Below are 25,943 nucleotides of genomic sequence, written 5' to 3'. Positions count from 1 at the left end.
GACAAGGTGAAGAAGCACCCACACACTTCCTGTCTCCCACAGACCAGCACCCACCAGCCTCTTGCAGCATAGCTGTGGAGGCATCAAGTCTGCGGGGTTTGGAGGTGGCAGGGAAGGGATCCCCCAAACAGGTGCCAACATGCCAGATCTGCCTGCCTCCTCCCTGCTCCCGCCCACGTGTTTTGGGGACTTCGATGTCTTTAAAACCGGACACAGTAGCTCAAGCCCGTGATCCCAGAGCTGATGTTGAGGCAGGTGGATGGCATTGTTGGGGCAGGTGGGTGACAGCTGCAGGGCTGTCACCAGCTTCAACCAGCTTCCTCAGCTCCCTGGAGGTCTGGTCCCCTCTTTTGATGCTTTTTAACGATTCTCACAGCTCAGAGGCCCACAGAGCTCCTGGCATCCTGCTCTGGTCTCCATGGAAACAGCTCCTCCTCTGAGGACCAGCCTCAGCATCTCCCAGCCTCCCTGGCCGAGCAGGCAGAGGATGGGATGCTCGTATGTGACCCCTGACCCTGGGCCTCACCCGCCTTGCTCCTGAGCCAGCCCGTTTGCAGTGGCTCTGGGTTGGCTCTGGGTCTGCAAGGCATGATGGGGACAGCCAGCCGCCATTGTGAGGCCAGTCCACAGGGAGCCAGTCCCTTCTCTCGCTGGTGTCCATAGCAAATGAGGAAACTGAGGCACGGATGCCTGGGGCGTGGGGACGACATGCAGGATGGGGGGACTTCTGTGCTTCCAGAGCTGCCCTCAGACTCCAACACCCTGCCGTGCGGCCTTGCACAAGGATCAGTCGCTCTGGGCCTCAGTTCCTGCTCTTTAAAACAAATTATAGGGGCTGGGGAGACAGCGCAGAGCTCACAGCACCAGCTGCTTCTGCAGAGGCTCTGACTCGGTTCCCAGCACACACATGGCGTCTACAGCCCACCAAAACTCCAGCTCCGTGTGTGTGTGTGTGTGTGTGTGTGTGTGTGTGTGTGTGTGTGTTGCCCCCTTCTGGCCTGTGCGGGCACTGCACACGCAGCATTGCAGGCAACATTCCCTCACGTAGGAAAATCTTTTTACAGAAGCAAATTACAGGACCAGGACTCACCTACTTAATTCTTTTTCGTATTTGAGACACTGTCTCATGTAACCCAGGCTAGCCTCCAACTCCATGTAGCCAAGCATGAGCTTGAACCCCTGATCCTCTTGCCTCTACCTCTCCTGGAAACAAAAAGCCCCAAATTCAGTCATCAACACAGAGAAAATATAGAGGCAGTGGTCGTACATGCCCTTAATCCCAGCACTCAGAAGGCGGACACAGGCGGATCTATGTGAGTTCGAAATCAGCCTGGTCTACAGGGATAATTCCAGGACAGCTAGGGCTACACAGAGAAACCCTGTCTCAAAAAAAACCAAACAAAACGGAGAATATCCTATTACAGCAATTAAAAGGAACACACCAGCAATTGTGATAAATAGGTTCTCTTGACGTAGCCTTGGCTGGCCTGGATTCACTGTGTAGCCCAGGATGGCCTCGAACTCACAGCAATCCCCCAGCCTCTGCCTCCGGGAGGGCCAGCTAAGATCAAAGGTGTGTGCCCCCTCACCGAGCAAACATGGCCGTTTTAACTCCACACAGCATGGGCGCGGCGGTGTCTTCGGCACAGGCATCCGTGGCACTAGGAACCTCAATTTAAAGTAAGAACATGAGCCGGGCATGGTGGCGTGTGTCTGTCTACCCCAGGAGTCTAGAAATGCGAGGCCAGCATTGACTGCAAGGCCAGCCCGGGCAGCTGCTTCTCTCCTTCACTGGCCTCAAAGTTTCCCTGCCCTCCTTGGCTGTCATCCCCCTGCCCATGTCCTGCCATGTCCATACCACAGACGGGTTTTCATTATGCACCTGCTGTTTTCAGGGCCACAGACCCCTTCCACGGCTGCTCATTGCTTGCTGACTAGTTTTGTGTTGACACTGGCTTTTTACCACGTAGTCCAGGCTAACCCAGAACTCCCCATCCTCCTGCCTCAGATTCCGAAGTGTACCTGGCTGCCGGGCAGATCTCATGGCTGTTGGCCACTAAGGAGGCCAAGGCCAGCGTGGGGAGACCTGTCAGTCTTTCTGAGAGGAACGTCCAGCCTGCAGCCCCGGACCTTCAGGACCCCTGGGCCTCAGTTTCTCTCTCGAGTCTCCGTATCTCTGCAAGCCCCGAGGCTCAGTTCCCCTACGTACTTGCAAGGCTCAGGCACCCCAAGGGCCTCAGTTTCCCCGCGGCCGGCGCCGCCCACCCCTGCAGTGCCCACGGCGGCCACCGGGGGCGCTGCGGCGCAGTCGCGCGCGGGCGGGGCCGCTGACCGAGCGACGCGGCGGCAACCGCAGCTTCTGCCCGGGCCTGGCCGGTGGGCGGCAGCGGGCCCGAGCGCCCCGGGGCGCGGCCCGACGGCATGAAGGACCTGGACGCCATCAAGCTCTTCGTGGGCCAGATCCCGCGCCACCTGCACGAACAGGACCTCAAGCCTCTCTTTGAGCAGTTCGGCCGCATCTACGAGCTGACGGTGCTCAAGGACCCGCACACGGGCGTGCACAAAGGTGGGCCCCGCGCCCCGCGCCCCGCGCCCACCCCTGCACCCCTGCACCCGCTCCTGCGCCCCGGCGCCCTGCCTCTTGCGCCTCTGAGCCCTTTTTTGTACCCTTCTTTCTACACCTGCATACACCCCCCCAAGCCCTACACCCCTCCCTTGCACCTGAGCCCTCTGGGTTCCTCCCCCACGCCCCTCCACCTACAGCCCTGCGTCCCAGCCCCCACTCACCTTCCCCTGCACCCTCCTCCGCCCTGGGGGTGCCGCTCTCAATCCAGCTGCCCCCTCCCGTCCTCCGCCCCCTCTCCCTCCCTCCTCCCCACTCCCTCCTCCTCCATCACTCTCCGTCATCTCCCTCCATCTCCCTCCTCTCCCCGGGCATCTTCCTCTCTCTCCCCCTCTCCCTCCCATTTCCATATCCCCCCAACTCCCACCCTGTGCCAGGAGCACCGGGAACCCCATCTCCCCGGTCCCGCACCCCACCCCCCAACCCCATCGCTTTCGGGCTCCCTGGCCTGGCCTGGAACTTCCCACCTCAGGACCGGGAATCCTGCTCACAAAGCCGGGCTAGCTCGGCTGCGGCCAGGACACATGTCTAGGACCCAGGGCTGAGCGGTAACTACAAAGACGCGGGGCTATGGGAGGCGGGGGCGAGGCTGCGGCCCAGAGGCTGCGGGGAACCGAGCCATCCTCCCTGGGTGGTGCCCTCTTCCTGGTTCCATGCAGCCACCCTGGGCTCAAGTGGAACCTGGCAAAGCCAGAGCTGAGGCCGAGACAATGAACATGAGGTCCTCTGGGTAGAGCCCAGATCCCGGGTGCCGAGGACGTGCGTGGGCGGCTGAGGAACCTGGCTCTCCCTCCAGTGGAGGCATCTCCACTGTGGGGGACAGGGTTGCTCCACTTTGCTATGTCCCAGACCCAAGCATCTGAATCTAGTGGCTCTCCCGGCAGGTGTTGGGAACTCAGGGTTGAGGCTGGGGTCTCCATTATTGGCAGACCCCAGGAGAGACCAGAGCGCCTGGGGTGGGCCCGCACCTGCCTGTGGAGTGAATGAGAGAATGGGTGAATGAATGAATGAATGGACCGGTGGGTAAGAGAACGAACGCATGAGTGAATGGCAATGAACGAATGCGCTGTCCGGGGGGCTGCCGGCTGGGCCTGAGGTTGGGGTGGCTCCTGGGCAGGGAGGGAACCCTCCACACAGCAGTGTTTTCCTCAAGCACCCACATTCTGAAACAGGCTAGCCTGGAGGTTTAATTCCCACCGTGATCCAGACTCAGGAGCCCAGGGTCTGGCTTGAGTACTCATCTCTAGAAACTTGTGAGGGAACCTGAAGACCATCTGCCTGGCACCCAGAGTGCGGGCTTTGGAGAGCAATAGTCTGGGTCTCCAAGACAAGCCTGGGTGCTGGCGTGGGGTCCCTCACCTCCCTTTGGAGTTCCAGGCAGGAGACAGTGAGGGCTGAGGGACCCCGGGTAGAGCAGTGAGGCCCGTGGGCCTGGACTTGTTTTCTTCCCGGTAGATGCAGGGTGGGGGGGCTTGGGGGCCTTGGTATTTAGGGACTTCACTTGGGGGTGGGAATTTGGGCAGCAGAGGGTCTTCTGGGCAGTGCTGCTGGAGACTAGAGGAACAACAGCTTCCCAGGAGGGGACCCCCAGGCGGGCAAAGCAGGGGTCAGGATCTTGATAAGTCTGTATTCAGAGGTCAGGGACAGCGGTGGTGCTTGCCTGTCACCCTGGAACTTGGGATGCTTAGGCAGGAGAATCAGGAGTTCCTGGCTCATGAAAGGTAGATCTGTTTGGGTTTCTGCTGTGTGAATGTCACCCAGTGTCTGCTCCTCTCTGGGCTCCAAGCAAATGAAGACAGAATGAATGGAGCTGGCGATTCTTGCACAGAGAGGAGACCCTGGCACCTCCTGTCAGTATTTCAGTAGACTTGTTCCTGGGGTGCATTTTCGAGGCAGCCCATTACAACGGGGGGGGGGGGGCAGGGTGACCTAGGTCCCCTAATGCTGAAGAGAGATGCAGAGAAGGAGACGGGGGCACGTGGACACTCCCTGGAACTAGCCAGAGTGTTGGGGGCTCCCTCAGCCAGGGCTCAAGGTAGAAGCTGGGGCTGACGTCCGGGGTCCTTCTGCCCTCCCCTCCCAGAGAGGACAAATCACCCCTGTGGTCGCTGCAGCCCTACACACCATATGCATTTTCATGTTAATGACGGCATTTGCCTTAGAGCTGCACGCTGGGGGGGGGGGCACTGTTACCATGGAGCAGCAGCGGCTGTTAGTTGCAGGAGGGAGTGACACGAAGCCTAGGAGTGACAAGCAGCCTTGGGGACACGCAGCCTGGCACAGGTGTGGGAGGAGCAGTTGTCCTGGGCCACCACCAGATGCTTGCTTGAGACACTATGAGGGGCAGGTGAGGAAGCATCCAGCCCTGTGCCTCTGTTTCCCTAGCCGCCTCTGAGAAGCTCTTGGAAGCACACCTCTCAGAGGAAGCGACCAGAAAAGGGTACAGGATAGAAGGGATTTTAATGAGCTTCAGGGCACAAGGCCTAAGCTCACAGAGTCGATGGTGCTCTGACCTTACGGCCCAGGGGCTCAGGGCATTTTCAAGCAGGGAACAGTGTTCTTGGGGGCAAAGAACAGCGACTGCAAAGGCCCAGAGGTGCAAGGCTCTGGGAAATCTCAGCAGGGAGCAGACTACAGTGTGATCGAATGCTCGGACTGCACCAGAGACAGGACGTAGGCTGGAGGGAAAGGGCTGGCTTTGCTTGGAGAAAGGCTGGAGGTGAATGATTGGGGGTGGGGGGATGGATGGATGGATGGGTGGGGGGATGGATAGATGGATGGATGGATGGTGAATGATTGGAGGGATGGATGGATGGATGGATGAATGATTGGAGGGATGGATGGATGGGTGAATGATTGGAGGGATGGATGGAGGGAGGAAGGGAGGGATGGATGGGTGGGTGTGTGGGAGATAAATGGATGGATGGATAGATGATGGATGGATGGATGGATGAATGGATGGGTGGATGATAGATTGATGAATGGATGGATGGGTGGGTGGGTGATGGATGGGTGGGTGGATGGATGGGTGGATGATAGATTGGTGAATGGATGGATGGATGGGTGGGTGGATGAATGGGTGGGTGGATGGATGGGTGGATGATGGATGGGTAGTTGGGTAGATGCATGGATGGATGAGTGGGTGGGTGCATGGATGGATGGGTGGATGGATTGATAGATGGGTGGATGGATGGATGGATGGATGATGAATTGATAGATGGGTGGATGGATGGATGGATGGATGATGGATTGTTGAATGGATGGGTGGGTGGGTGAGTGGGTGGGTGATGGATGGATAAATAGTGACATCCCCAGAGAAACTGATTGATGGAGATGTAATTATTAACACACCTTCCCTAGGGTCAAGCCTGGATCGATTGAGATGGGGCTCATGCAGGTGTTGAGGCAGATGTGGGATTCTGAGTGGTTAGTGGGGAGGCATTAGGTGTTTCTTTTTTTCTGAAGAACGACGTCCCAGCCTGACGACAGCCCGTGCTAAGGTCTTGGGATGGGAGGGGTGTGTCTGGGAAGAGCTGAGGGAGGCTCCTGGCAGGGCTGCACTTAGAGCCTGGGGTGATTCAGTGTTCATGGGACCTTTGGTTGTTGCTCTAGGAAGGACAGCTTGAAGATGAGGGTGGGTTCAGGGGCGAGGTCTGAGGCCACCGTCGTCTTGTTTGATGACAGGGTGGGCCAGGTGGAGTCACAGGAAATTGTTCTTACTGTGAGTATCTGTCTTGGTGGATGTCTGTGATTCCAGCATCCAGGAGGCTGAGGCAGGAGGATCCCCAGGCGAGGCTAGCTTAGGCTGCAGAGCTGGCCAGGAGCCCTTCCAGGTGGGTGGGAGGATGGAGAGGCTCAGACGAATACCGCCCTCCTGGGGATGTCGGCTTCATTCCCAGCACCAGCCACCCATCCCCTGCCGCCTCGAGGGTCCCAGGAGAGAACTGACACCAGCAAGGTGGCTTCTGCTCCACCCCCACGGGCCCCCTCCGTAGGCCAATAAATCATAAAGGCATCTAAAAGCTGAAAAGCTAAATAACGTGAATTTAGCCTCTTTAATGTTCCAGAATTTTCTGAGTCTCAGAAATCCTTCATCCCCCACACCGCCACACCCCCTCACCCCGCTTAGGTCTCACTTGCTGTGTGTCCTCAAGGACACTGCTGTGCCTCTCTGAGCCTGGGTTCACCTTGTGAACCATCTGGGGAGAAGAACAGCCAGTGACGTGAGGACTCCCGAGCAATTTGGGGGCGTCTGCTGAGGTGCCAGCGCTCAGTTGGCACCTCCAGCCTGGACGGGTAATTTGGGGGAATTTGTTTAAACTCCAGGTTCCTTCCACCTGTCCCCAGGGTGCTCCCAGCTCTGGGTGTCATCCGTCTCTGTCCCAGGGTCATGTGCCTGGCAGCACCCAGGAGCCACGGTGACACCCTTGGTGTGTGTGTGGGGGGGGGCGTCAAGCCACGTCAGCCAGCCCCAGCTCCCTGGCAAGGGAGCCGCGGTGAGCCGCAGCCTGCAGCCTAGTGTGACCTGGACTGTGGAGTCCAGCCTTTCTGACCGAATCTTGGGGACTTTTCCCACATTCTCGGAGGTTCCCAGATTTAGGGGTGCCCAGTGCTCAGAAACCTCTTAACATGCCGTTTATCTCCGAGTCTAAAAGTGGACGCCCAGACAAGAGGGGTGCCCTTCCTAAGCGAGGTGACAGCCTCGGTGTTGGGGTTCAGACAGGAGCCGGTGGAGCCTTGTGGCCAGACCCGGGGGAGGAGGAGGGGACGCGGAGTCGCTTCAGCACCGCGGACAGCAGCACCTTCCCTGGCGCCTTCCTCGTAGCCACTTTCTCCTGGTCTGGGGATTTTCTGTGCTGGAGTCCATACTGTGTGGCCTTTTGAGCTTAGCTAGGGCGTACTGTGGCATGTCAGAGCCTCAGTCCTGTTCACGCCTGAGTAGTATTCCACGCTGTGCCTGGACCACGGTGGGAGTCTAACTCTGTGCCTGGGCTGCCCGCACCTTTGGGTCCTTGCGAGGGTCAGAGTCCTGTCCCCTCTCACATGCTGCTTCTCCCGCCAGGCTGTGCCTTCCTCACGTACTGCGCCAGGGACTCGGCCATCAAAGCTCAGACAGCTTTGCACGAGCAGAAGACGCTGCCGGGGGTGAGTGTGTCCTCCGGGTGGGGGGTGGCGGGCAGATGGGACACAGCCTGAGAGTCCCTGTGCCTCGGAATACAGAAGGAAGTAGAAAAAGAGGGTCATAAACATAAGCATCTGTTGGGCGCCTGCTGTATGCCAGGCTCTGTGCATCACAGAAGTGATTGCTGTGTGAGGCACAAGCTGGCCTGGTCAGAAATGAGCCTCACTGACAGGCACGGCCGTGCAAAGGCCCTGTGGCAGGGCGGGCATCAGAAAAGCTGGAGCAGAGGGGATGACAGAGAGGGAGGGGGGACAAAGGGGACAGGGACACGAGGGAAATGCTGGGCAGGGCCTTCTGGCCGCAAAGTAGAGGCTTGAACCTTTCTTCCCCCTCCCCCACCCCATCCCCAGCCTTGCACACACACACACACACACACACACACACACACACACACACACTGACTGACGGCTTAAGCGTGGGTCTCACCCTGTGCCCTCAGGGATCGTGAGCAACGTCTCGGACACCTGTGGTGGTCACACTGGGTGCCTCCTGGTGGATGTCCACGGAGAATGACCCACCGTGTGTTCACAGTACCCAGAGAGAGGCCCTTCTTAGGCCAGGAAGAAGTGAGGACTGTGCTGGGAAAAGGTTAACTTTTAACCCTGGAAGGCCAGTCACGTCTGTTACTGAGAATTTGCGAGGAGACCTCAGAAGGTTAAAAAAAAGTAAAGGTAGAAGTCCATAGGAACAGTAGATTTTCCTTTCACACGGTTTCCCCAAGCCCCCGCATTTTAGATGCCGTGGATGGAGAGAGCAGCCGTGGGGACCTTCCATCCCACTAACTCTTCACGTCCTGTTTCCTTGCGTTTTCATCAATTTGGGCAGAATGATTGTTCCACATAGCCCAGGCTGGCTTTGAACACGCAGTCCCCTGCCTCTGCCCCCTAAGTGCAGGGTGGATTTGTCAGCAGCCCTGGACTGGGCAGGCCGAGATCCACGGCTGACACAGACAGTCATGGTCCGAATTGTGCCAAACAGTTTTCCCCAAATAAGATCAGGCGTCAACTCAAACTCACATTTTCAGACCTTAAGATGAACTGAAACTCAGCAGCTGCTCGGAGCCATTCTAGAGCGCTCTGTGCTCTGCCGGTCCGGTCTGTCTGTCCGTCTGTCTGTCCGTCTGTCGGTAAGCTCCCCCCACATGTGCTGAAGGACTCCATTGTTAGGGCTCTATAGAGAGACGGACAGACACAGCTGATAAGACTATTAGAAACACAGCTGTGGGGCCTGGCGGCGCCCACCCAGGACCCCGAGCCTGCCATGACCCGCACAGGAAGTGTCCTCTTGACGCTGGGACTCGGGAGCGCGGAACTGATGTCATTTAATTCTGAGAAATTGACATGGACCAGAGAGAACGTTCTAGGCTGCAAGTCTCTCTGTGGGGCGGGGGGCACGGGAATGTGGGACTCTGGGGCTGTGACCCTACCATTGTGAGTCCCTCTAAAGGTGCCTCCCTGGGCACAGGTGCATTTCCAGCTCTTTGATGGGCTCTGAGGCCTCAGTTTCCCCAGCTATGCCGTGTCAGCCCAGCAGACAGGAAGACTGAGGCTCACTCAGAGAGGGAAGATGACCTGCTTGAGGTCATCTGGGATCTGGGTGCTCTGTCCCCCTCCCCAGACCCTGGCAGCCTTCTGCATGAGGATCAGGGCGAGACTGTGGCGTACCGACGCTGAGCTATGTGCAAGCACACATGGTACACACTCAGGAAGGATTTGCCCAGCACGTGGGTGGCTCCTAGAACCCCCCTTACCCGGTCCTCCCCACTAAAAGAGTCTTCCCGCACTTTTTCAGGGCTGTGTAGTATTCTGCAGCTCAATGGCAGCCTCGTCTGTCTGGTCTGAAGTTGAGGGCATGTGCTCTGTTTTTGGTCCTATCTCAGCCTCTGGGTGGAAAGACTTGGGGGGCATCCCTCCTCCCTTGGGAGCGCTACTACAGAAGGCCTCAGTTTTGAAAAGGAGTAGAGAGGGGTCTCGGGAGCAGGCTCTTGCTGGAGGCCTTGAATGCTGTGTTGAGAGACTATAAGAACAGCTGGGGAGCTAGACAGGTTGAGGTTGTCCAAAGGCCTCAGTTTCCCCATCTGTAACACACAGCTCAGAGATGAAATGGGTGTGGGACACTGTCGTTTCCCCCCCCCCCCCCCCCCAGCAAACTCCTACTGCTGCCTCAAAACTGAAGATTTTGACCACGGTGATCCTGGTCAACTTCTTTTTCTGTTGCCCTACTTTGAGACACTGGTGAGCGTCCTTCCTGGGGTCCCCCCCCCAGTCTTACCCAAGTGTCAGTGCAGGAGGGCTGAATGTGGAGAGGGAGGCGGCGGGAGGGGAGGGAGAAGGAGCAGAGGGGAGGGTGGCACCTGGGCGGGTCGGCTTGGGGGACTCAAGGGTGGGGAGACCCAGCTCCAAGCGCTGCTCGGCGGAGGCACGTGATGTGGGCGGGATGGGCGCTCCGTGGCCCCTTCTCGGTCGCTGTGGGGTGGAGGGGGGACCCCGGGAGTGCTGGAGACCAAGGTTGGTGATGGGGTGATGGCGACAGAGCCGGCGTCCTCCCCCCTCCACTCCCCCCTCCCCCTTCCGCGTCTCTGAAAGATTATATTTAAATCTCTTTTGTGCGAGGCGAGATCTGAACTCGGAGGGGGCCCCACAGAGGCGGTTTCCATGGCAGCAACAACTGCCAGCTTCCGTGGGGTGAATCAGCGTTGCCATGGCAACCCCATCTTCATCTGCCCAAGGTGCTAGAGAGGATGGCGAGGAGGGTGGAGGGCCGGCGGGGGCGTGTGGGAGGGGCCGTGGGGGGAACGAAAGGCTAGATGTGGGGACCCCTCCCCTGCCTCGTCCCTCACACTCCTCCTGGGCATCCGGAGCGACCCCAGAAGCACAACTATCCGGTTCAGATCGCCTCCCCCCATCCCGGGGTGGGGTGTGGTACCCAGGTTCAGAGGGGATGAGGTGTGGGTGGATTGGGGCAGAATCTGGCCGGGGGGGAGGGGAGAGGGCAGGTTGTGCGGGTGCCCGAGAGGGTCTCAGAGGAGGGGAGGGCCTCCCCAAGTTGGGGCGGGAGAAGGATTCCGGAAGGGGAGGGGCCCAGAGGAAGTCGGAAGCACACGGGGGAGGGGAGGGGTGTGGAGAGGGGCGAGGGGGTGGGGCGGGATTTGGGGAGGGGTGGGCGATGAAGAGCGGTGTAGGAGAGGGGAGGGGGTGGGCGGTGGACTACGGGGGGCGTTCACAGCCGGGTGGGGACAGCTCTTGGGGGTTAAAGGTGAGGACACCGAGGGTCCCGCGGGGGCGGGAGAGGGCCGAGGTTTGGGGGGTCAGAGGAGGGTGCGCTGGGCCCATGGGGCGCTGTCAGGTGGGCTCCCGTGGGACAGGTTTCTGTGGCTGATGCCCGGGGACCCGAAGCAAGAGCCCAGGAGTTCCGGGGCTGCATGCGCAGGGCCTCACCTGACCTGGCTCTCGGGAGGCGGGGACCCCCACTCCCAGCCCCTGGGCCCTCTTGGTCCGCTCCTTCCTTACCCCTATCATGATAGATTTTCCCTCCACTCTGTGGCTCCGAGGCCCCTGTCTGTGGGAGACAAAGGCAGGAGGCAGCGGGGAGCCCTGAGCGAAGGGAGGATTGTTGCCTGCTTTTTGTTTGTTTGGTTGGTTTTTTGAGACAGGGTTTCTCTGTGTGGTCTTGGCTGTCCTAGACCAGGCTGGCCTCGAGCTCACAGAGATCCGCCTGCCTCTGCCTCCCTGAGTGCTGGGATCAAAGGCGTGCGCCACCACCGCCTGGCCTGCAGTTTTTAAATTTATTTTTATTTTATGTGCAATGGTGTTTTGCCTGCGTGTGTGTCTGTGTGAGGGTGTCAGATCTGGGAGTTACAGACGGTTGTGAGCTGCCGTGTGGGTGCTGGGAATTGCACCTGGGGTCCCCAGGCAGAGCAGCCAGTCCTCTCAACCACTGAGCCCTGGGCCTGCACTTTTGATGCTCGGTTTTGAAGGACAAATAGGAGCTCATTCCAGTCAGGAGGACTCCATCCTGGGGCGGTGGGAGAGCAAATACAGCCTCCCGGATGCGGGCCCTCTCCGGCCTGTTCTTGGTCGCAGCGAGGCTGTCCTCAGGGCTGGGAGGGTGGGGGACACCTTCCCCTCTTCAGGAGCCCTCTCGGGAGCCACCCCAGGCTAGCCTGACTGGCACATCTGGACTCCGTGTCCGGAGAGCAGCGAGGTCCCCAGCACCCTCGGTTCTGAGTTACGGCTTGGATTTTATGTTCTCTGCTGGAGGAGGTCCCCTACCCAGGTGTAGACTCAGGGCTCAGACACGGACTGACTCCTCCAAGACAGAAATCGGAACGTGACATTTGCCCACAGGGCTCTGGGAATTCGGACCGTTTTCAGAGACTGTCTGTCCTGTGGCGGAGATAGTGGTCGTTGGCTTTTAGAGGCCACCTGAGAGTTGGCCAGGCAGGTCTCCCCCGCCCGGGACTGGAGTGTATGCCGAGCCACAGGCGGGCCGCCGGGCCTGGCAGGGCTTAGACCCGTGCCGTGCCCGCTGTCCCGGCCACCCTGACCGCGCCCCTCCCTCCCACAGATGGCGAGGCCGATCCAGGTGAAACCAGCGGACAGCGAGAGTCGTGGAGGTAGTAGTACCTTCCCCTTGGCTGGTGGCCGCCGGCCTCTGCAGCGGGTCCTGTCTGCAGCCTCGGGGTTGGGGGTCCCCAGACTTCAGACCCGCACCTCTTCTGTTCCCCCACTGAACTTGAAAGCCCCAGGCTTGGGGCGCGCAGAGAGGTGTGGGCAAGGCTATAGGGGGCCCATGTTATATAGAGACGCTCGATGGAGCTCGGCCTTACTAGTCCCTGTCACCTTCTATCTTGCTGCCGGTCCGGACAAGGCCCCTGCCCCCTCCCTCGCTCTCGCCCCGTCTCTTGACTCTTGACTGTCCCCCATCTCCTGACTCCTCCTCCCTGACGCCCAGTGTCTCCACTGCTAGCCCTCTCCTCTCACCCCAGTGAGTGACAGTCGCCAGAGTATGGTTTCCCTAGCAACCCGGCTCTCATCCCTGGGCAACGGGGCAGCGGGGCAGCCTAAGCAAAGGTCCTGGGGCAGCGCGGGCCAGGGCTGAGGGTCTGCGGGGCCAGCGCGGGCTCAGCGGGGCCGTGGGCCGGGGCTCCGCCCACAGGGGACCGGAAGCTGTTCGTGGGCATGCTCAACAAGCAGCAGTCCGAGGAAGACGTGCTCAGGCTCTTCCAGCCCTTCGGTGTCATCGACGAGTGCACCGTGCTGCGGGGACCCGACGGCAGCAGCAAAGGTAACTGGCTGGCGGTGGGGGCGGAGCCTCACGGAGGGGAGGGGCGGGGCCGAGTTTGGCAGCCGCGCGGAGACGCGTGGCTTGCAGGAACGGTACCGGTACCACGGGGTAGGACTGGAGGTGGGCGTGGCCTATGGGAAGGGGTGGCACAGGTGGGGTGGGTGTTTGCGGAGGGTGATGGTTGGAACCTGTGAGAAGGGATGAGGTTGCGCCGCAGGCTGCGTGTATGTGAACTGACCATTCTTCGGGGTTTTCCTATCCTATTCCTGTAGTGGGGGAAGGAGAAGTACTGCACTTAGGCCTGGAGAGGGGAGATGCACGCAAGGCGGATGGCTGGGTGGATGGGTGGGTAGATGGATGGGTGGATGGATGGATGGATGGAGGGTGGATAGATGGGTAGATGGATGGGTGGATGGATGGAGGGAGGGTGGATAGATGGGTGGGGGGTGGATGGTTGGGTAGATGGATGGGTGGATGGATGGATGGATGGGTGGGTAGATGGATGGGTGGATGGATGGAGGGAGGGTGGATGGTTGGGTAGATGGGTGGGTGGATGGATGGAGGGAGGGTGGATCGATGGGTGGGGGGTATATTGATGGATGGACAGACAGTTGAATGGCTGGATAGTGGAGGTAGATGACTTTCTGTTCAGCTGAATCTGTGGTTGACAGCTACGTCTCTGTCCCTGGAGGATGTGTGTGTGTGTTGTCTGTTCTGGCTGTCTTAGTCTATCTGTGTGAACTCACATCTGCTGTTGTTCATGAGTGGCAATCAAGGGCTTCATTTCCCCCTTGTTCCCCACCCCCTACATCCTCAGTCCTCTGATCCCTCACCTCCTCCTCCCTCCCCTCCCAGGCTGTGCCTTCGTGAAGTTTTCTTCACACACAGAGGCCCAGGCGGCCATCCATGCCTTGCACGGCAGCCAGACCATGCCGGTGAGTGAGAGCCACCCTTGGCTGCAGTGGGGCTGGCGGGAAAGGTGAGGGCGGGTGGGAGATGTGGGTGGTTGGGTGTCATCCCTTCATAGACAGGTGGGCAGTGGGCAGCGCAGGCCGTGAGCAGGCTCTGTGTGACCAGGCGCTGTCATGGGCGAGTGGGCTCTTAGCTTGTGGCATGGAAGCAGGGCCAGAGGCTGGACAACGTATAGAGACCGTGGACTCTGTTCTAAGGCAGCAAGGAGCCACAGTGGGCACAGGGCGAGGGGGTTGCCAGGCCATCTACCCAGGCTCTTTAGGTCAGGGCCACGAGTGCGGAAGGGAAAAGAGGTGGTTGAGAGCCTGGCCGGGCCGCTGAGTTCAGGTCCCCGCCTGAAGGATGTGGGCTCATGAGGAGAGACTATAAGGAGATAACGGGGGTCCTGGTGACCCATTTGGTCAAGGGAGGGTGGGGAGCAGGCATCCAAGGTCCCAGGTGTAGAACCACTCAGGTATGGCTGCGGTCTTTCTCCAAGGGCGGTCCCAGGAGTGTGCGCCACTCAGGGGAAACTGAGTCCCCAGCCTGAGAGCTGCAGTTGTCTCCCTAACATCCAGGCAGGGTCAGGTCATCTCCAGGGCCAGTTTCCTCATGACTGGCATCCAGGAGTGGTCCAGGAGGCCACTCGAAAGCTCGGCCCAGCATGACAAGCCCCGTGCCCCTCCTGAGTGGCCCTGGTTGGCCTGGATGTGGACTCACACACGGCTGGCATCTCCGCTCTCCTCCTTGGGGAGTTCCGGAGTCCCGACTACCCTGGCACCCCCACCTACCCCTGCCCGTCCACCCCAACTCCACACACTCTCCCTCCAGGGAGCCTCGTCCAGCCTGGTGGTCAAGTTCGCCGACACGGATAAAGAGCGGACCCTGCGGCGTATGCAGCAGATGGTCGGCCAGCTGGGCATCCTGACGCCATCCCTCACCCTCCCCTTCAGCCCCTACAGTGCCTACGCCCAGGCTGTGAGTGGCCCCAGCACGGGGGCTGCCCCACCCTGCCCTCTCCCTGTTGCTCATTCGTGTGACCCTGTCCTGGCCAGGGCTGAGCCCCCCCCCCCCCATCCAGACAGGTTCGTGAGCCTCAGTCCCAGATCTGGACAGGCACCCCCAAACACAGCTCCCTGCCCCGACTGACCCCTGATCCTGGGCCCAGACTGTGGGAAGAATGGTAATGTCACATTCTGACCCCTGTATTGGGTCTAACTCTGGCTAAGCCCTCGGGGTTGACGTCACCCCAGCTCCTGACTCAGCCTTGATCATTGACTGATCCCTGATCCTGGGCCGAGCCCCAGATTCTAACTGAGCCTTGTTCCAAGGCAGGCTGGATCCCAATTTGGATGGAAATATTGGAGCCTTGTTTCTAAACCTAGTTCTGAGTGAAGGCTGAGCCTGGATCCCGTGTTTCACCAGATCCCAAATCCCAAGACTGATCTTGTACTCAAGCTGAATCCTGATCCACAACTGAGCCTCAATTTCTAACTTAGCCCTGAACCCAGACTGAGCCCTGATCCCAAGCTGAGGCCTAATGCCGGACTCATCCCCGATCCCGAAAGGAACCTTGACTGAAGCCTGAGCCTCAGTTTCTGACCGAGCCTTTTTCCCCCCGACCGAAAGCTAATGCATGTTGAACCCTAACCCTCAGCAAACACTCCACCGGAGCTGAGCCCCCGCTCTTGACTGAGCCCTGATCCCGGGCCGCGCTCACACTGCCTCTGTCCCCAGCTCATGCAGCAGCAGACAACAGTGCTGTCCACCTCCGGCAGCTACCTGAGCCCCGGCGTGGCCTTCCCTCCCTGCCACATCCAGCAGATCGGCGCCCTCAGCCTTAACGGCCTGCCCGCCGCGCCCATCGCCCCCGCCTCTGGTGAGAGCAGCTCGGGGGGGGGGCTTGAGGACACGCGGGCAGCCCCCACGTCCGCACCCGTGTCTGACCCTCCCCCCTCCTCAGGGCTACACTCGCCCCCACTGCTCGGCACTGCCGCTGTCCCTGGCCTGGTGGCGTCCATCCCCAATGGCTTCCCAGGCGTCCTGCCCTTCCCTGCCAGCCACCCCACCCTGGAGACCGTGTATGCCAATGGCCTTGTGCCCTACCCAGGTAACTTGGGAGAGTGCCCCACCACCTGGGGCTGCGTCTGGAGTGGGCCTGGAACCGGGGGAGACGCCACGGGCACAGCAGAGCGGGATGAGGGGCGCGAGCACAGGGAGAGGTTGGGGGAGGCTCCATCAGACCCACATACCCCGGTGGGCTCTGAGTTCAAATTCCGGGTCTAGCTGGTTTCTGGAACTACAGAATGGTACAGGTGAGGTTGAAGGCTGGATGGGGGGGGTGGCGTCCAGCCGGTTTGTTTTGGGCAGGCGCCTGACCTCGTTTGCTGTTTGAGATGGGGGTCACATGATGAGGTCCAGGTTGCCTTCAATTCCCTGTGTACCCGGGCTGCTCTTAGACTCCTCTGTAGCTCAGGCTGGACCGAGGGCAATCCTCTAACCTCCACCTACCAAATGATGGCTCTGCACAGCTGCACTTGGCGTGACTCTTTATGAGACTCTGGCACTGTCAAAGCGAGGCAGCGTGGGCCGGAGCTGCCAGCGGCATGCTAGTGGCCCAAACCAGGAACTGGGCCAGCTGTAGAATGCCCGGGGGTCCCCACAGGTTGCATGAGGGGGTCCGGGCAGGGGATGGGGGTGTGGCAGGTGACTGGGTGCCCAGGGGCTGGCCAGTGATGGACACACAGGTTCATTTGGTTTCTGTCATGTGCTGTAAGTGGGGGCCTAGTTAGCTGAGGCAGGTGTGAGATGCAGTTTCTCTGGCTTGCCTGTGGGGGTTTGACAGCGGGGAAACTGGGCGGTGTGGGCGTCAGGGCTCAGCTCACCCTCTGTCCCACAGCTCAGAGCCCCACTGTGGCAGAGACCCTCCATCCTGCCTTCTCTGGAGTCCAGCAGTACACAGGTAGAGGCGGCCCTGTCCTGACCCTGTGGCCGGACAGCTCTAGTCATACCCATGCCCACTGCTCAGCTCAGGGCCCCGCCCCTGCGTGCCAGGCCCGTCCTGTGCGGCCCGGGGTCCCGCCCTCCAGGGGCCCCCTGAGGAATGTGCACAGTCTCTTAGGCCTGGCTCCTCCTCATCTCCTCCGCAGGACCCAGACTGCCTCCTCCAGACCCAGGGCTGCCTCGGCTCTCTGCCCTAACTTTGTGACTCTGGCTCTGCCTCGCTCATGAGCCCTTAACCCCATCCCAGAGGCAGAGCCCTCCTCACCAAGTTCATTAGACAGGATCCCATCCCGGCGCCCAGTGTTGAGTCTTGGCCCCCCCTCCACACATACACACACACCCTCCCCCGGGCCCATTCTGTGATTAGCTCTAGGCTCCTTGTGGAGCCCTGCACCCTCTCCACTCTGCTCTTGCTGTGGCCACGCCCTTGTCCTCGCCCTCCATTCATAGCCCTTTCCTCCACCTAGGCCCAACCCCACCCAGGACCCTGCCCTCCACGCTGGCCCCACCCCACTGTGCCATGGGCCTACACCCCGCTGGGCCTGCTTCCTTAGGTTGAGGGTGGGGTGGGGGCAGGGCTGAGGGGTGGGGCCAGGGCCAGAGAGGCGGGGCTGTAGCTGGATGGTGGGGCAGGGTCAGGACGGGGTTGGGGGGTAGGGGGTGTTTGGGCAGAGTCTGGGCGGGGCAAGGGACGAGGTAGGAACTAGGCAGAATCAGGGTCTGGGGGCTAGACACAGCCAGAGTGGTGGTGGGGACAGAAAAGGGCGGGACAAAGCTGAGAGGTCAGGCCAGGGCCTGAGGGGCAGAGCTAGGGCCTGAGGGGTGGGCTCAGGGCATAAGGAGGGGGGCCAGGGCCGCAGCTTACAGGGAACCAACCAGCGAGCCCCCCCCAGCTCCCCCCCCCCGCCCAGCATTTGGCTGTTGCGGCCCTACCCCCTCTAGTTCTATCCTTGTCTGGCCGTGAATGCTCCCCCGCGCCTCCCCTCGCTGGCTGGTCCTGCTGCGGCAGTAGCTCTGCCCTTCGCTGCAGCCTCAGTTCTGGCCCTGTCCTGCCTGACCCAGTCCCCGCCTCTCGGCCCGGCCTTACCCTCTGCCCTGGTCCTGCTACTCAGCGCCGCCTCTGCTCTCCGCAGCCATGTACCCCACCGCGGCCATCGCGCCCGTGGCACCCAGCGTCCCGCAGCCTCCGCACCTCCTGCAGCAGCAGCGCGAAGGTGAGGCGACCCCTGCCAGCCCCGCCCTCACCTGCACTGCTGACCTCGCCCCTCCGTGGAACGGCTTGCGGTTCCCACCCCCTATGGACAAGCGAGGAAACCCCCTTTTTGGTGCGCGTTTGTGTGAGGAGGTATCTTGGGTAAACTGAGGCCTTGCCAGTGAAGCCAAGCCTGTGGAAGGCATGCGGGAGGAAACGGGAGTCCGGAGTTCCAGGAGATATCTTGGGTAAACTGAGGCCTTCCCAGTGAAGGGCGTGCAGGAGGTAGTTGGAGTCCAGAGTCCTGCGACCCAGGGCCACTCACGCCCTCTTCTGGCTGAGCACAGTGATCAGAGAATACTTAATGACATGCCTCAGTTTCCCCAGCTGCAGTCGGGCCCCACCTGCTTAGAAGGAAACGAGAAGTTCCAGGCATCTGGGCATTCTCCCCAGGAGGCCCCCCTTTTACACACTCCCTGTGGACTAACAGAGGCCTGGGGAGCGGCGGGAGGTGGCACTTGAGGCCATCCCTGTGGCAGTGTGGCCTCGGGGAAGGCTCTGCCTCCCCTGGGATGGGGCTCCGAGGAGTAGCCAGTGTCCCACCCGGGCTGCCCCGTGTCCCCTGGACACTGTGTACCCACAGCCACGAGCAGGACCTGTCTTCTGACTACTGACGGTCAGGACCCGAAACCTAACCGCAGGGCGACATCAGTGGACGCTGGGGGAAGGCTGGCCATGCAGGCCCTCCTTCAAGTCCAAGGCAGGAGGACGGCTCACCACCAAATGATAACCTGAGCTTGAGCCCCAGAACCCCACAGTGAAGGACCCCTGCCAGATGTCCCCTGACCTCCGCACAGCACTGTGGTACACGTGCCCCCTAAATGTAGACAGACAGACAGACAGACAGCCTCCCCGCCTCCCAGCTACAGGCCTGGCTCCCTCACTGGAATGAATTCTCTCTCTCTCTCTCTCTCTGACAAAGTCTCACTGTGTAGCTCACACTGAGCTCATAAACACAGCAATCCTCCTGCCTCAGCCTCCCAAGTGCTGGGCTGCTGGGTGCGTGCCATCAGCCCGGGCTTCTTTTAAATGGCAGGTGTGTGTTACACCGCCCAAGGCCCGCGGTGGACAGGGCCTAGAGGCGGAGCCGCAGAGGGCACGGGGCTTTGGGAGTCCCCCGGGAAGCCCTGGCTTGTGCTTCCAGCGCCGAAGTTCCCCGGGTTTGTTCTGTGACGGGTGGCCGGCATGTGGGGGAGTCAAGGCTCCCAGGGCCTACCCCTCTCCCTGGCATTCCCTCTCTGTGTCTGGAGAAGCCTCCTCCTGCTCCCTCTACAGCCAGAGACAAGGACTGGACCCCAACCCAGGGGGGGGTCCGCCTCCTCTCCTTGGGGGCTTTATGTCTTTCTCTCCCCCACCTACAGGTCCCGAAGGCTGTAACCTGTTTATCTACCACCTCCCCCAGGAGTTTGGAGACACGGAGCTGACCCAGATGTTCCTCCCCTTCGGCAATATCATCTCCTCCAAGGTGTTTATGGATCGGGCTACCAACCAGAGCAAGTGTTTCGGTAAGTGGATCAGCCTAGATAACCCTAGTGAGGGGCCGGAGGCGTGGTCAGGGTGGAGCCCCGCCTAGAAATCCCCAGTGAGGGGGCCGGGGGCGTGGTCAGAGTGGAACCCCGCCTAGATAACCCCAGTGAGGGGGCCGGAGGCGTGGTCAGGGTGGAGCCCCGCCTAGAAATCCCCAGTGAGGGCTGGGGGCGTGGTCAGGGTGGAGCCCCGCCTAGAACTCCTCAGTGAAGGGCTGGGGGTGTCTGGCTCAGGGTGCCCAGCAAGGATCCAATCCTCGGTGCCACATCATTGCTGTCGGAAGAAAGCGAGGCTGTGGTCTCTGTCTCACGTTGGGAAGTCGAGCAGACTGGACTGGGTGGGAGCGAGGCCCCTGCCCCTAGAGCGTACAGTGCGAGTCCAGCGTCACCTCCAGGAAGCCAGGACCACCGTCCCTCACGAGCCCCAGTCACTCTGTCCCCTCAGGATTCGTGAGCTTTGACCACCCGGCCAGCGCGCAGGCGGCCATCCAGGCCATGAACGGCTTTCAGATTGGTATGAAGAGGCTGAAGGTGCAGCTGAAGAGACCCAAAGACCCGGGACACCCATACTGACCACGCCCACAGCCCCTCCGCGCTGTGGGTCTGGCCCCAGGTGAGCCGCCAGGCGGCCTGTGCCCTGCCCAGCCCTGGTGTCTTCTAACCCTCCCATCCCAAGCTCACTCTCCAGGTCCTGGGGGCGGCGGTGACTCCCCAAGAGGCCAGCTGGGGACAAGCCCCTCCCCATCACCTGGTGGTTTGGGTGGCACAGGGAGAGGGTGGGCCCCGGGTGGGGAATGGAGAGACCTAGGGGCGCCCACCAAGGGGGCTTACCGGAGAAAGTTCTGAAGGATGAATAGTTGGCTCCCGTGAACTTGTGGCGGGGTTTGTGGTCTGGGGTGCAGGGTGTGATGGGATGGGCGGGGCTTCCGTCCCGTCCCGTGAAGCTGTTCCCGGAGCTGAGCCGCCCTAAAACCAGAGAGAGGTCTCGCAGCGCACACCTCAGACCTGGGTCCCGCAGCTGAATGCCCAGTTAAGCTTTGCCCAGGACTGAAGCAGACTTCCGGTCCGCCCCCTCCGTCCCCACCAGCTCCCGTGGACCCCAAGAGTTCCGACGGGTGGGTTCACAAAACCCAGGGTGTGTGCCACTCACGGCCTGGGAGAACAAACATCCAAAAGCCAAATACCCCAAACAAACGCGCAAACAGAAAACCCAAAGTCAAATTTCCCCGTCAGCATTCTGAGCACTTTCTTTGGGACGGACCTGACTTTAAAAGGTGGAACCAACTGCATAGTGGCCTCGTGGGAGGCAGCTGCTCAGCCACCCGGCAGCCGCCACCAGAGCACCCAGGAACACTTAGGATTTTTCCTCTCTTTCTCACCCTCCGCCCAGGGTCTGCCTGGCGGGGGTCGGCAGTCTTTAGTGCTTCAGTGTTTTGGTCTGTTATCTAGGTCTTTTGGCTTTCTTTATGTTGGTTTCGATTAGGAAACCTGTTGTCAATCAGGAAGAACTTTCCCCCTCGCCCCCCCCCCCCAGGACATCTGCCCACGTCTTCACTTTTAACCCAGCGTCCCTGGGCTTGGGAGGGAGGTTCCCTGTCAGGAGCGAGCGCGGCCCCGGCCTGGTGACTGTCAGAACTGTTGTTTCTCGCGAACGCTGGGCTTTTGTTGCTCGGACAGAGGCGGAGTGGGGCCCGGTGTCCTCCCCGCCTCCCCTCCTGCTCCCCAGCACCCCTCATCCTCCCCAGGACTTTTCTGTACATGACAGCCAAGTTTGGACACCAGCCCTCCCCGCGACCCCCTCCCCCCACCCGTCTGCCACGCACGGCCCCCCAAATCCCGAAGCCAAGCCACCAGAGCCGCTCGAGGTACCGATGGCTCCGTGGCTTGTGGCGGGGCTGGGGGACAGGAGTCTGCGCCCGGGCCTGAGGGGTCCATACACTGCCAATCGACACCCGCCCCTCGGCCTGGGGACACCCCCCCCGCCTGGGGCTCTCCAGGTCAGCCAGCCCCCCCCAAGCCAGGACCCCCCCAGCCAGGACCCCCCCCTCCCCGCTCCCCGTAGCCGCGCGTCGATGTGCGCCAGTCATAGACTATATATTTTTGGAGTATGAACCACAGGGGCCAAACTCCCCGTCCGTCCCGGGCGGTGGCTCTGCGCCGGCCAGTCAGCGGGGACCAAGGACAGACAGGCTGAGGCCGGCCGGACGCCGCCCCCGCCGGACGCCACCCCGGGACCCCGCCAACACCATATACCTCCAGTTCTGGGGTCTCCACGGCTGCGCCCCCGCCCCCCTCCCGGCCTCCTAGCCTTACGTGGGTGACCAGGTGTCTTTAGCTTCCGGCCGGGGAAGCCTCCTGCCCCCCAGCCCCCCCAACCCTGCCCCGCCCCCCTCTGATCACCAGCCGTGAACTGAAGGTCTGGAACCTGAGGTCGCCCTGAGTTCGGACCCGGTCCCTGACACCGCGCACTCCGCACTCTTAATTTCCTCTCTCTCCCTCTCTCCTCTCTCTCTCTCTCTCTCTCTCTCTCTCTCTCTCTCTCTCACTCTCGTGTATTTATTTCCTTACTCACTCGGTGGTCTCTCTCTCTCTGAGCGAGCGCGAACGAGGCCACGGAGCAGGGCGTGGAGGGGTGCGGGGGGGTCAGGAGGTCCTGGTGGGGGGCCGCCCTGCGCGCCGCCCGCCCCGCCCCCACCGCAAAGCACACAGGCGTTAGCTCGGACGTCACGCGGGGGACGGGGGAGGGGCGGCCCGGGTCCCCCTCCCCGTCCCTTCCGACGTGTCCAAAAGCAGAACAAAAAGACAAAAAAAAAAAAAGAAAAGAAAAAACAGGCAAAAAAAAAAAAAATTCCTTTTTTTTTTTGTTTCTACCAAAATGTTTGTCGACTGACCCTCCCCGCCCCCCCGCGCCCGCCCCCTCGCCCCGCGTTCCCGGCTCGGCGACCCCGCGCCCGACCTGCCCCCGGTGAGGCTGTGTTCCGTCCGCGTGCGCGAGCGCGCGTGCCCCGCCGCGTGCGCGCCGCCGCGCGCGCCGTCTAGTTGATGTTTACGAGCTGTAAATACCATTTTTATACTCCACGCGAGAGACCCTATGTGATTTGTACGACGGGCTTTATTTCTGCTACGGCCCATTTCGGGGCGCCCCGGGCGGAGGCGGGGGGCGGGGGCGGAGGGGAGGCCTACCTGGAGGGGGCGCCCCGGCCTCCTGCCCTCTCGCGGGGCGGCTCGACGGCGCGGCCGGGCCTCCTGGGCCGCACGGCGGGCGCCTCTGTCTGGCCTGGAAAACCGAGAAAACCGAAAAGTTTATTTAATAAAAGTCTTACTTGTTAATAGCGACTCCCCCCTCGCCTTGTTGTCCGGCCGTGGCGCCCCGCAGAGGCGGGCGGGTCTCTGGGTTCCAGGCCAGCCTGGTCTACACGGCTCCAGGTCAGCCTGGGCCACACGAAGAAACCCATCCTCGGAAAACAACACAAAAACACATACCCGAATCGGTTAGCGGGGTCCCTAAAATCTGCGAATTCAGCGTGCCCACCCCCACCCCCACCCCACCCCCGGGCCAGAGTCCTTCCGTGCACACAGTGACCTCCTTCTCCGCCTTCGCCCTTGGAAACGGCGTCAACAAAGATAGACCTCACCTGGCTGAGGCAGGAGGATGGCAAGGTGAACACCTGCCTGGGCAGCACCGTGAGGTTCGGCCCGAAAACAGAAAAATAAGAAAAGATGAGACTAGGGGCTGGAGAGATGGCTCAGAGGTTAAGAGCACTTGCTGCTCTTCCAAAGGTCCTGGGTTCAATTCCCAGCAACCACATGGTGGCTCAGAACCATCTATAGTAAGATCTGGTATACAGGCAGAATGTATAAATAAAAAATAAATCTTAAAAAAAAGAAAGAAAAGATGAGACTAAATGAAAGAAAAGAAGTATTTTTTTTTGAGATAGGGTTTCTCTGTGTAGACCAGGCTAGCCTCGAACCCACAGGGATCCACCTGCCTCTGCCTCCCGGAGTGCTGGGATTACAGGCGTGCTCCACTGCACCCAGCAGAAAATAGGTAAATTTTAAGATAAGAAGTTTTAAAATGAAATTAAAGTTGGAGACAAAACAAATGCATTTCAATCGGAAATTAATTCATTTTTAGGATGAATAGCCTACAAAAGGCTCAGCGGGCTGGGGCAGGAGGATTCCTTGAGCCGAGGAGTTTCAGGCCAGCCTGGGCTACGTAGAGGGATGGTGGCTTCATAAGCCTCTTTGGAGAGTGAGCGCGCAGTGATCTGCATGTCCCCGACTACGACAACATGCAGGAGAAGATGGACTCATAAAGAGAAAGGTCCCTGGGGCCACGGCCCTGTGTTCTCAGCACCATGTCGCCTCCCAGCTACCAAACTGCTCTGAGGGCATCAGGGTTCTGACATGGGCTCTGGGACTCGAACTCAGGTCCTCATGCTTCAGCAGGAGCCTCCTCCCCGCCTGGTTCCTCCTGGGGTCTGCAAGCTGCACCTGCTCGTCCATCACCCCCCCAACGGCCTCTAACCCTCAGCCTGGTCCACCAGAGGGACGGGTCCAGGGACATCTGCCCTCACCTCTCCTTTTGCAGCTTCGGAAACTGAGGCACAGGGTCTGTGAAGGCTGGTAGGCTTGGACTGCGGCCTCTCTCTGCCTGCCCCTCCCATCCCCGTCTCCTGCCATCCTGGCCCCACATCTGGGGTGACTGGACGGAACTGGGGGGGGAGGTGACCACAAGATGCCAAGGCAAATTCCAGCTGTGGGCGTGAGGGGGTTGTAGCCGCGAGGGGGGAGGGGGCTAACTGTGGGGAAATGCGACTGTGGGGGGTGCAGCTGTGGGGGGGGCTCCGGGCCCCTCCTCTCTGGTCACCAGCCAGACCCACGAGGCATGGCAGCCGCCTCTGTGGCAATCTCTGTCTGTCTGTCCACCACCAGCAAAGCGCTGCCCCGATGCCTGGTGTCCGTGGGGACGGACAGCGTGACACTTAACATCTCCGAGACCAGGTTTTCTTGTCTGTAAAATGGGGACAAAGGAGGGAAACTCAACCACCCCCTCAGGAAGAGCAGAGACCGGCTCCCCAGGGCCGCCTTCCAGCCAACAGGCAGCTTTTCCTCTGGGAAGTTCCTCCTGCAGTCCACCTTCAGTCCTTCCTGCTGCTTGTTAGAGCCAAGCCACCCGACCCTCCCCGGCAGCAGAGCCCTTAGCTGATGCCCCATAGACTCACAGTGACAATAAAGTAACAGGATGGGGCCTGGGGCCTGCTGCCTGCCCCCTCCTGTGCGCTGTGGCCTGGGAGGATGAAGGAAAACACAACCTTGACATTTGTTTTCCTTGGCGTTTTAATTGTTGAGGCAGGTTTCCACTCTGTAGCCCAGGTTAGCCTCAGACTCACAGCGATCCTCCTGCCTCAGCCTCCTAAGTATCCCCCCCCCACACACAGGGCTAGTTTAGCTTCAGCCTGGAGACACAGAGGCCCGGAGAGGCCCAGCGGCTCACGCACATTCACACAGCCTCAAGTGCTCTCCAGACTCAGGCCTGGGCACCCCAGCGCACATGGAGGAGCCCTGGGTGTCCCAGCGTGTCCCCGGCCTGGCAGGAGGGGGCGGCCGCGTGCTTCCGGGGGGCGGGGGGTGTTCATTCACAAATCCAGGGCCGCTGGGACTGCAGCCGCCTCCCGGGCTGTGGGTGGCCTCTGTCCCCGCCCTCCAGCTCGCCCTCCCCGGCCGCGTGCCCCCTCCCCTTGTCCCCGGCACCCTCCTCCTCAGACTCACTGGGCTCCACGGAGCGCGGCACCGGTGCCTCCGGGGACCTGGGGCCATCTCCGCCCGGCATGGAGGTCCCGGGCCCCCCAGTGTCCGGGAAGCCAGGGGAGACGTCGGTCAAATGGCAGCTGTGCTACGACATGACAGCGAAGATGTGGTGGATGGTGAGTGCCCGTCCCAGCGCCCCAGCGGGGGCCGAGGAGGGCGTGGGGACCCTCCGCGCGCTCACAGTGGGGAGACCCAGAGGCCCAGGGCGACTTTCCTGTCTCTCTCTCTACCTGGGAAGGAGGCTGAGGCCGCTAGGCCTTGACCTGGGACCGGACAGGCTCCCAGCTCGACCTGGGCACGGGAAGGGGC

General features: G+C 60.8%; 2 protein-coding genes across 15 annotated transcripts in view; both read left to right on the top strand.

The window, feature by feature from the left end:
* Positions 1-2,321: 2,321 nt before the first annotated feature.
* Positions 2,322-21,117, top strand: Celf5 (CUGBP Elav-like family member 5). Of its 14 annotated transcripts, none has more exons than XM_060371190.1 (12): positions 2,322-2,566; positions 7,686-7,768; positions 12,372-12,420; positions 12,963-13,091; positions 13,947-14,026; positions 14,874-15,020; positions 15,780-15,921; positions 16,006-16,152; positions 16,942-17,004; positions 18,179-18,259; positions 19,700-19,802; positions 20,269-21,117. In XM_060371190.1, the coding sequence occupies exons 1-12, from the start codon at positions 2,422-2,424 to the stop codon at positions 20,282-20,284; spliced, it is 1,185 nt and encodes a 394-aa protein (XP_060227173.1). In that variant the 5' UTR covers positions 2,322-2,421; the 3' UTR covers positions 20,285-21,117. The 14 variants fall into 14 exon arrangements, with proteins under 14 accessions (XP_060227173.1, XP_060227168.1, XP_060227161.1 ...); XM_060371185.1 differs by having other exon boundaries at positions 19,659-19,802; XM_060371178.1 differs by having other exon boundaries at positions 18,179-18,370; positions 19,659-19,802.
* Positions 21,118-25,528: 4,411 nt separating this feature from the next.
* The window catches only part of Nfic (nuclear factor I C), a 59,770-nt gene continuing 59,355 nt past the window's right edge, over positions 25,529-25,943 (top strand). The window contains exon 1 of the mRNA XM_060371169.1: positions 25,529-25,750. Within this exon, the coding sequence (XP_060227152.1) occupies positions 25,655-25,750 (96 nt within the window). The 5' untranslated portion in view covers positions 25,529-25,654. The remainder of the gene's footprint in view (positions 25,751-25,943) is intronic.

This window comes from Meriones unguiculatus, chromosome 17 (assembly GCF_030254825.1).
Source record: "Meriones unguiculatus strain TT.TT164.6M chromosome 17, Bangor_MerUng_6.1, whole genome shotgun sequence".
Taxonomy (NCBI): domain Eukaryota; kingdom Metazoa; phylum Chordata; class Mammalia; order Rodentia; family Muridae; genus Meriones; species Meriones unguiculatus.
The sequence above is the reverse complement of the archived record's forward strand: the minus strand, read 5'-3'. Positions and strand labels throughout refer to the sequence as shown.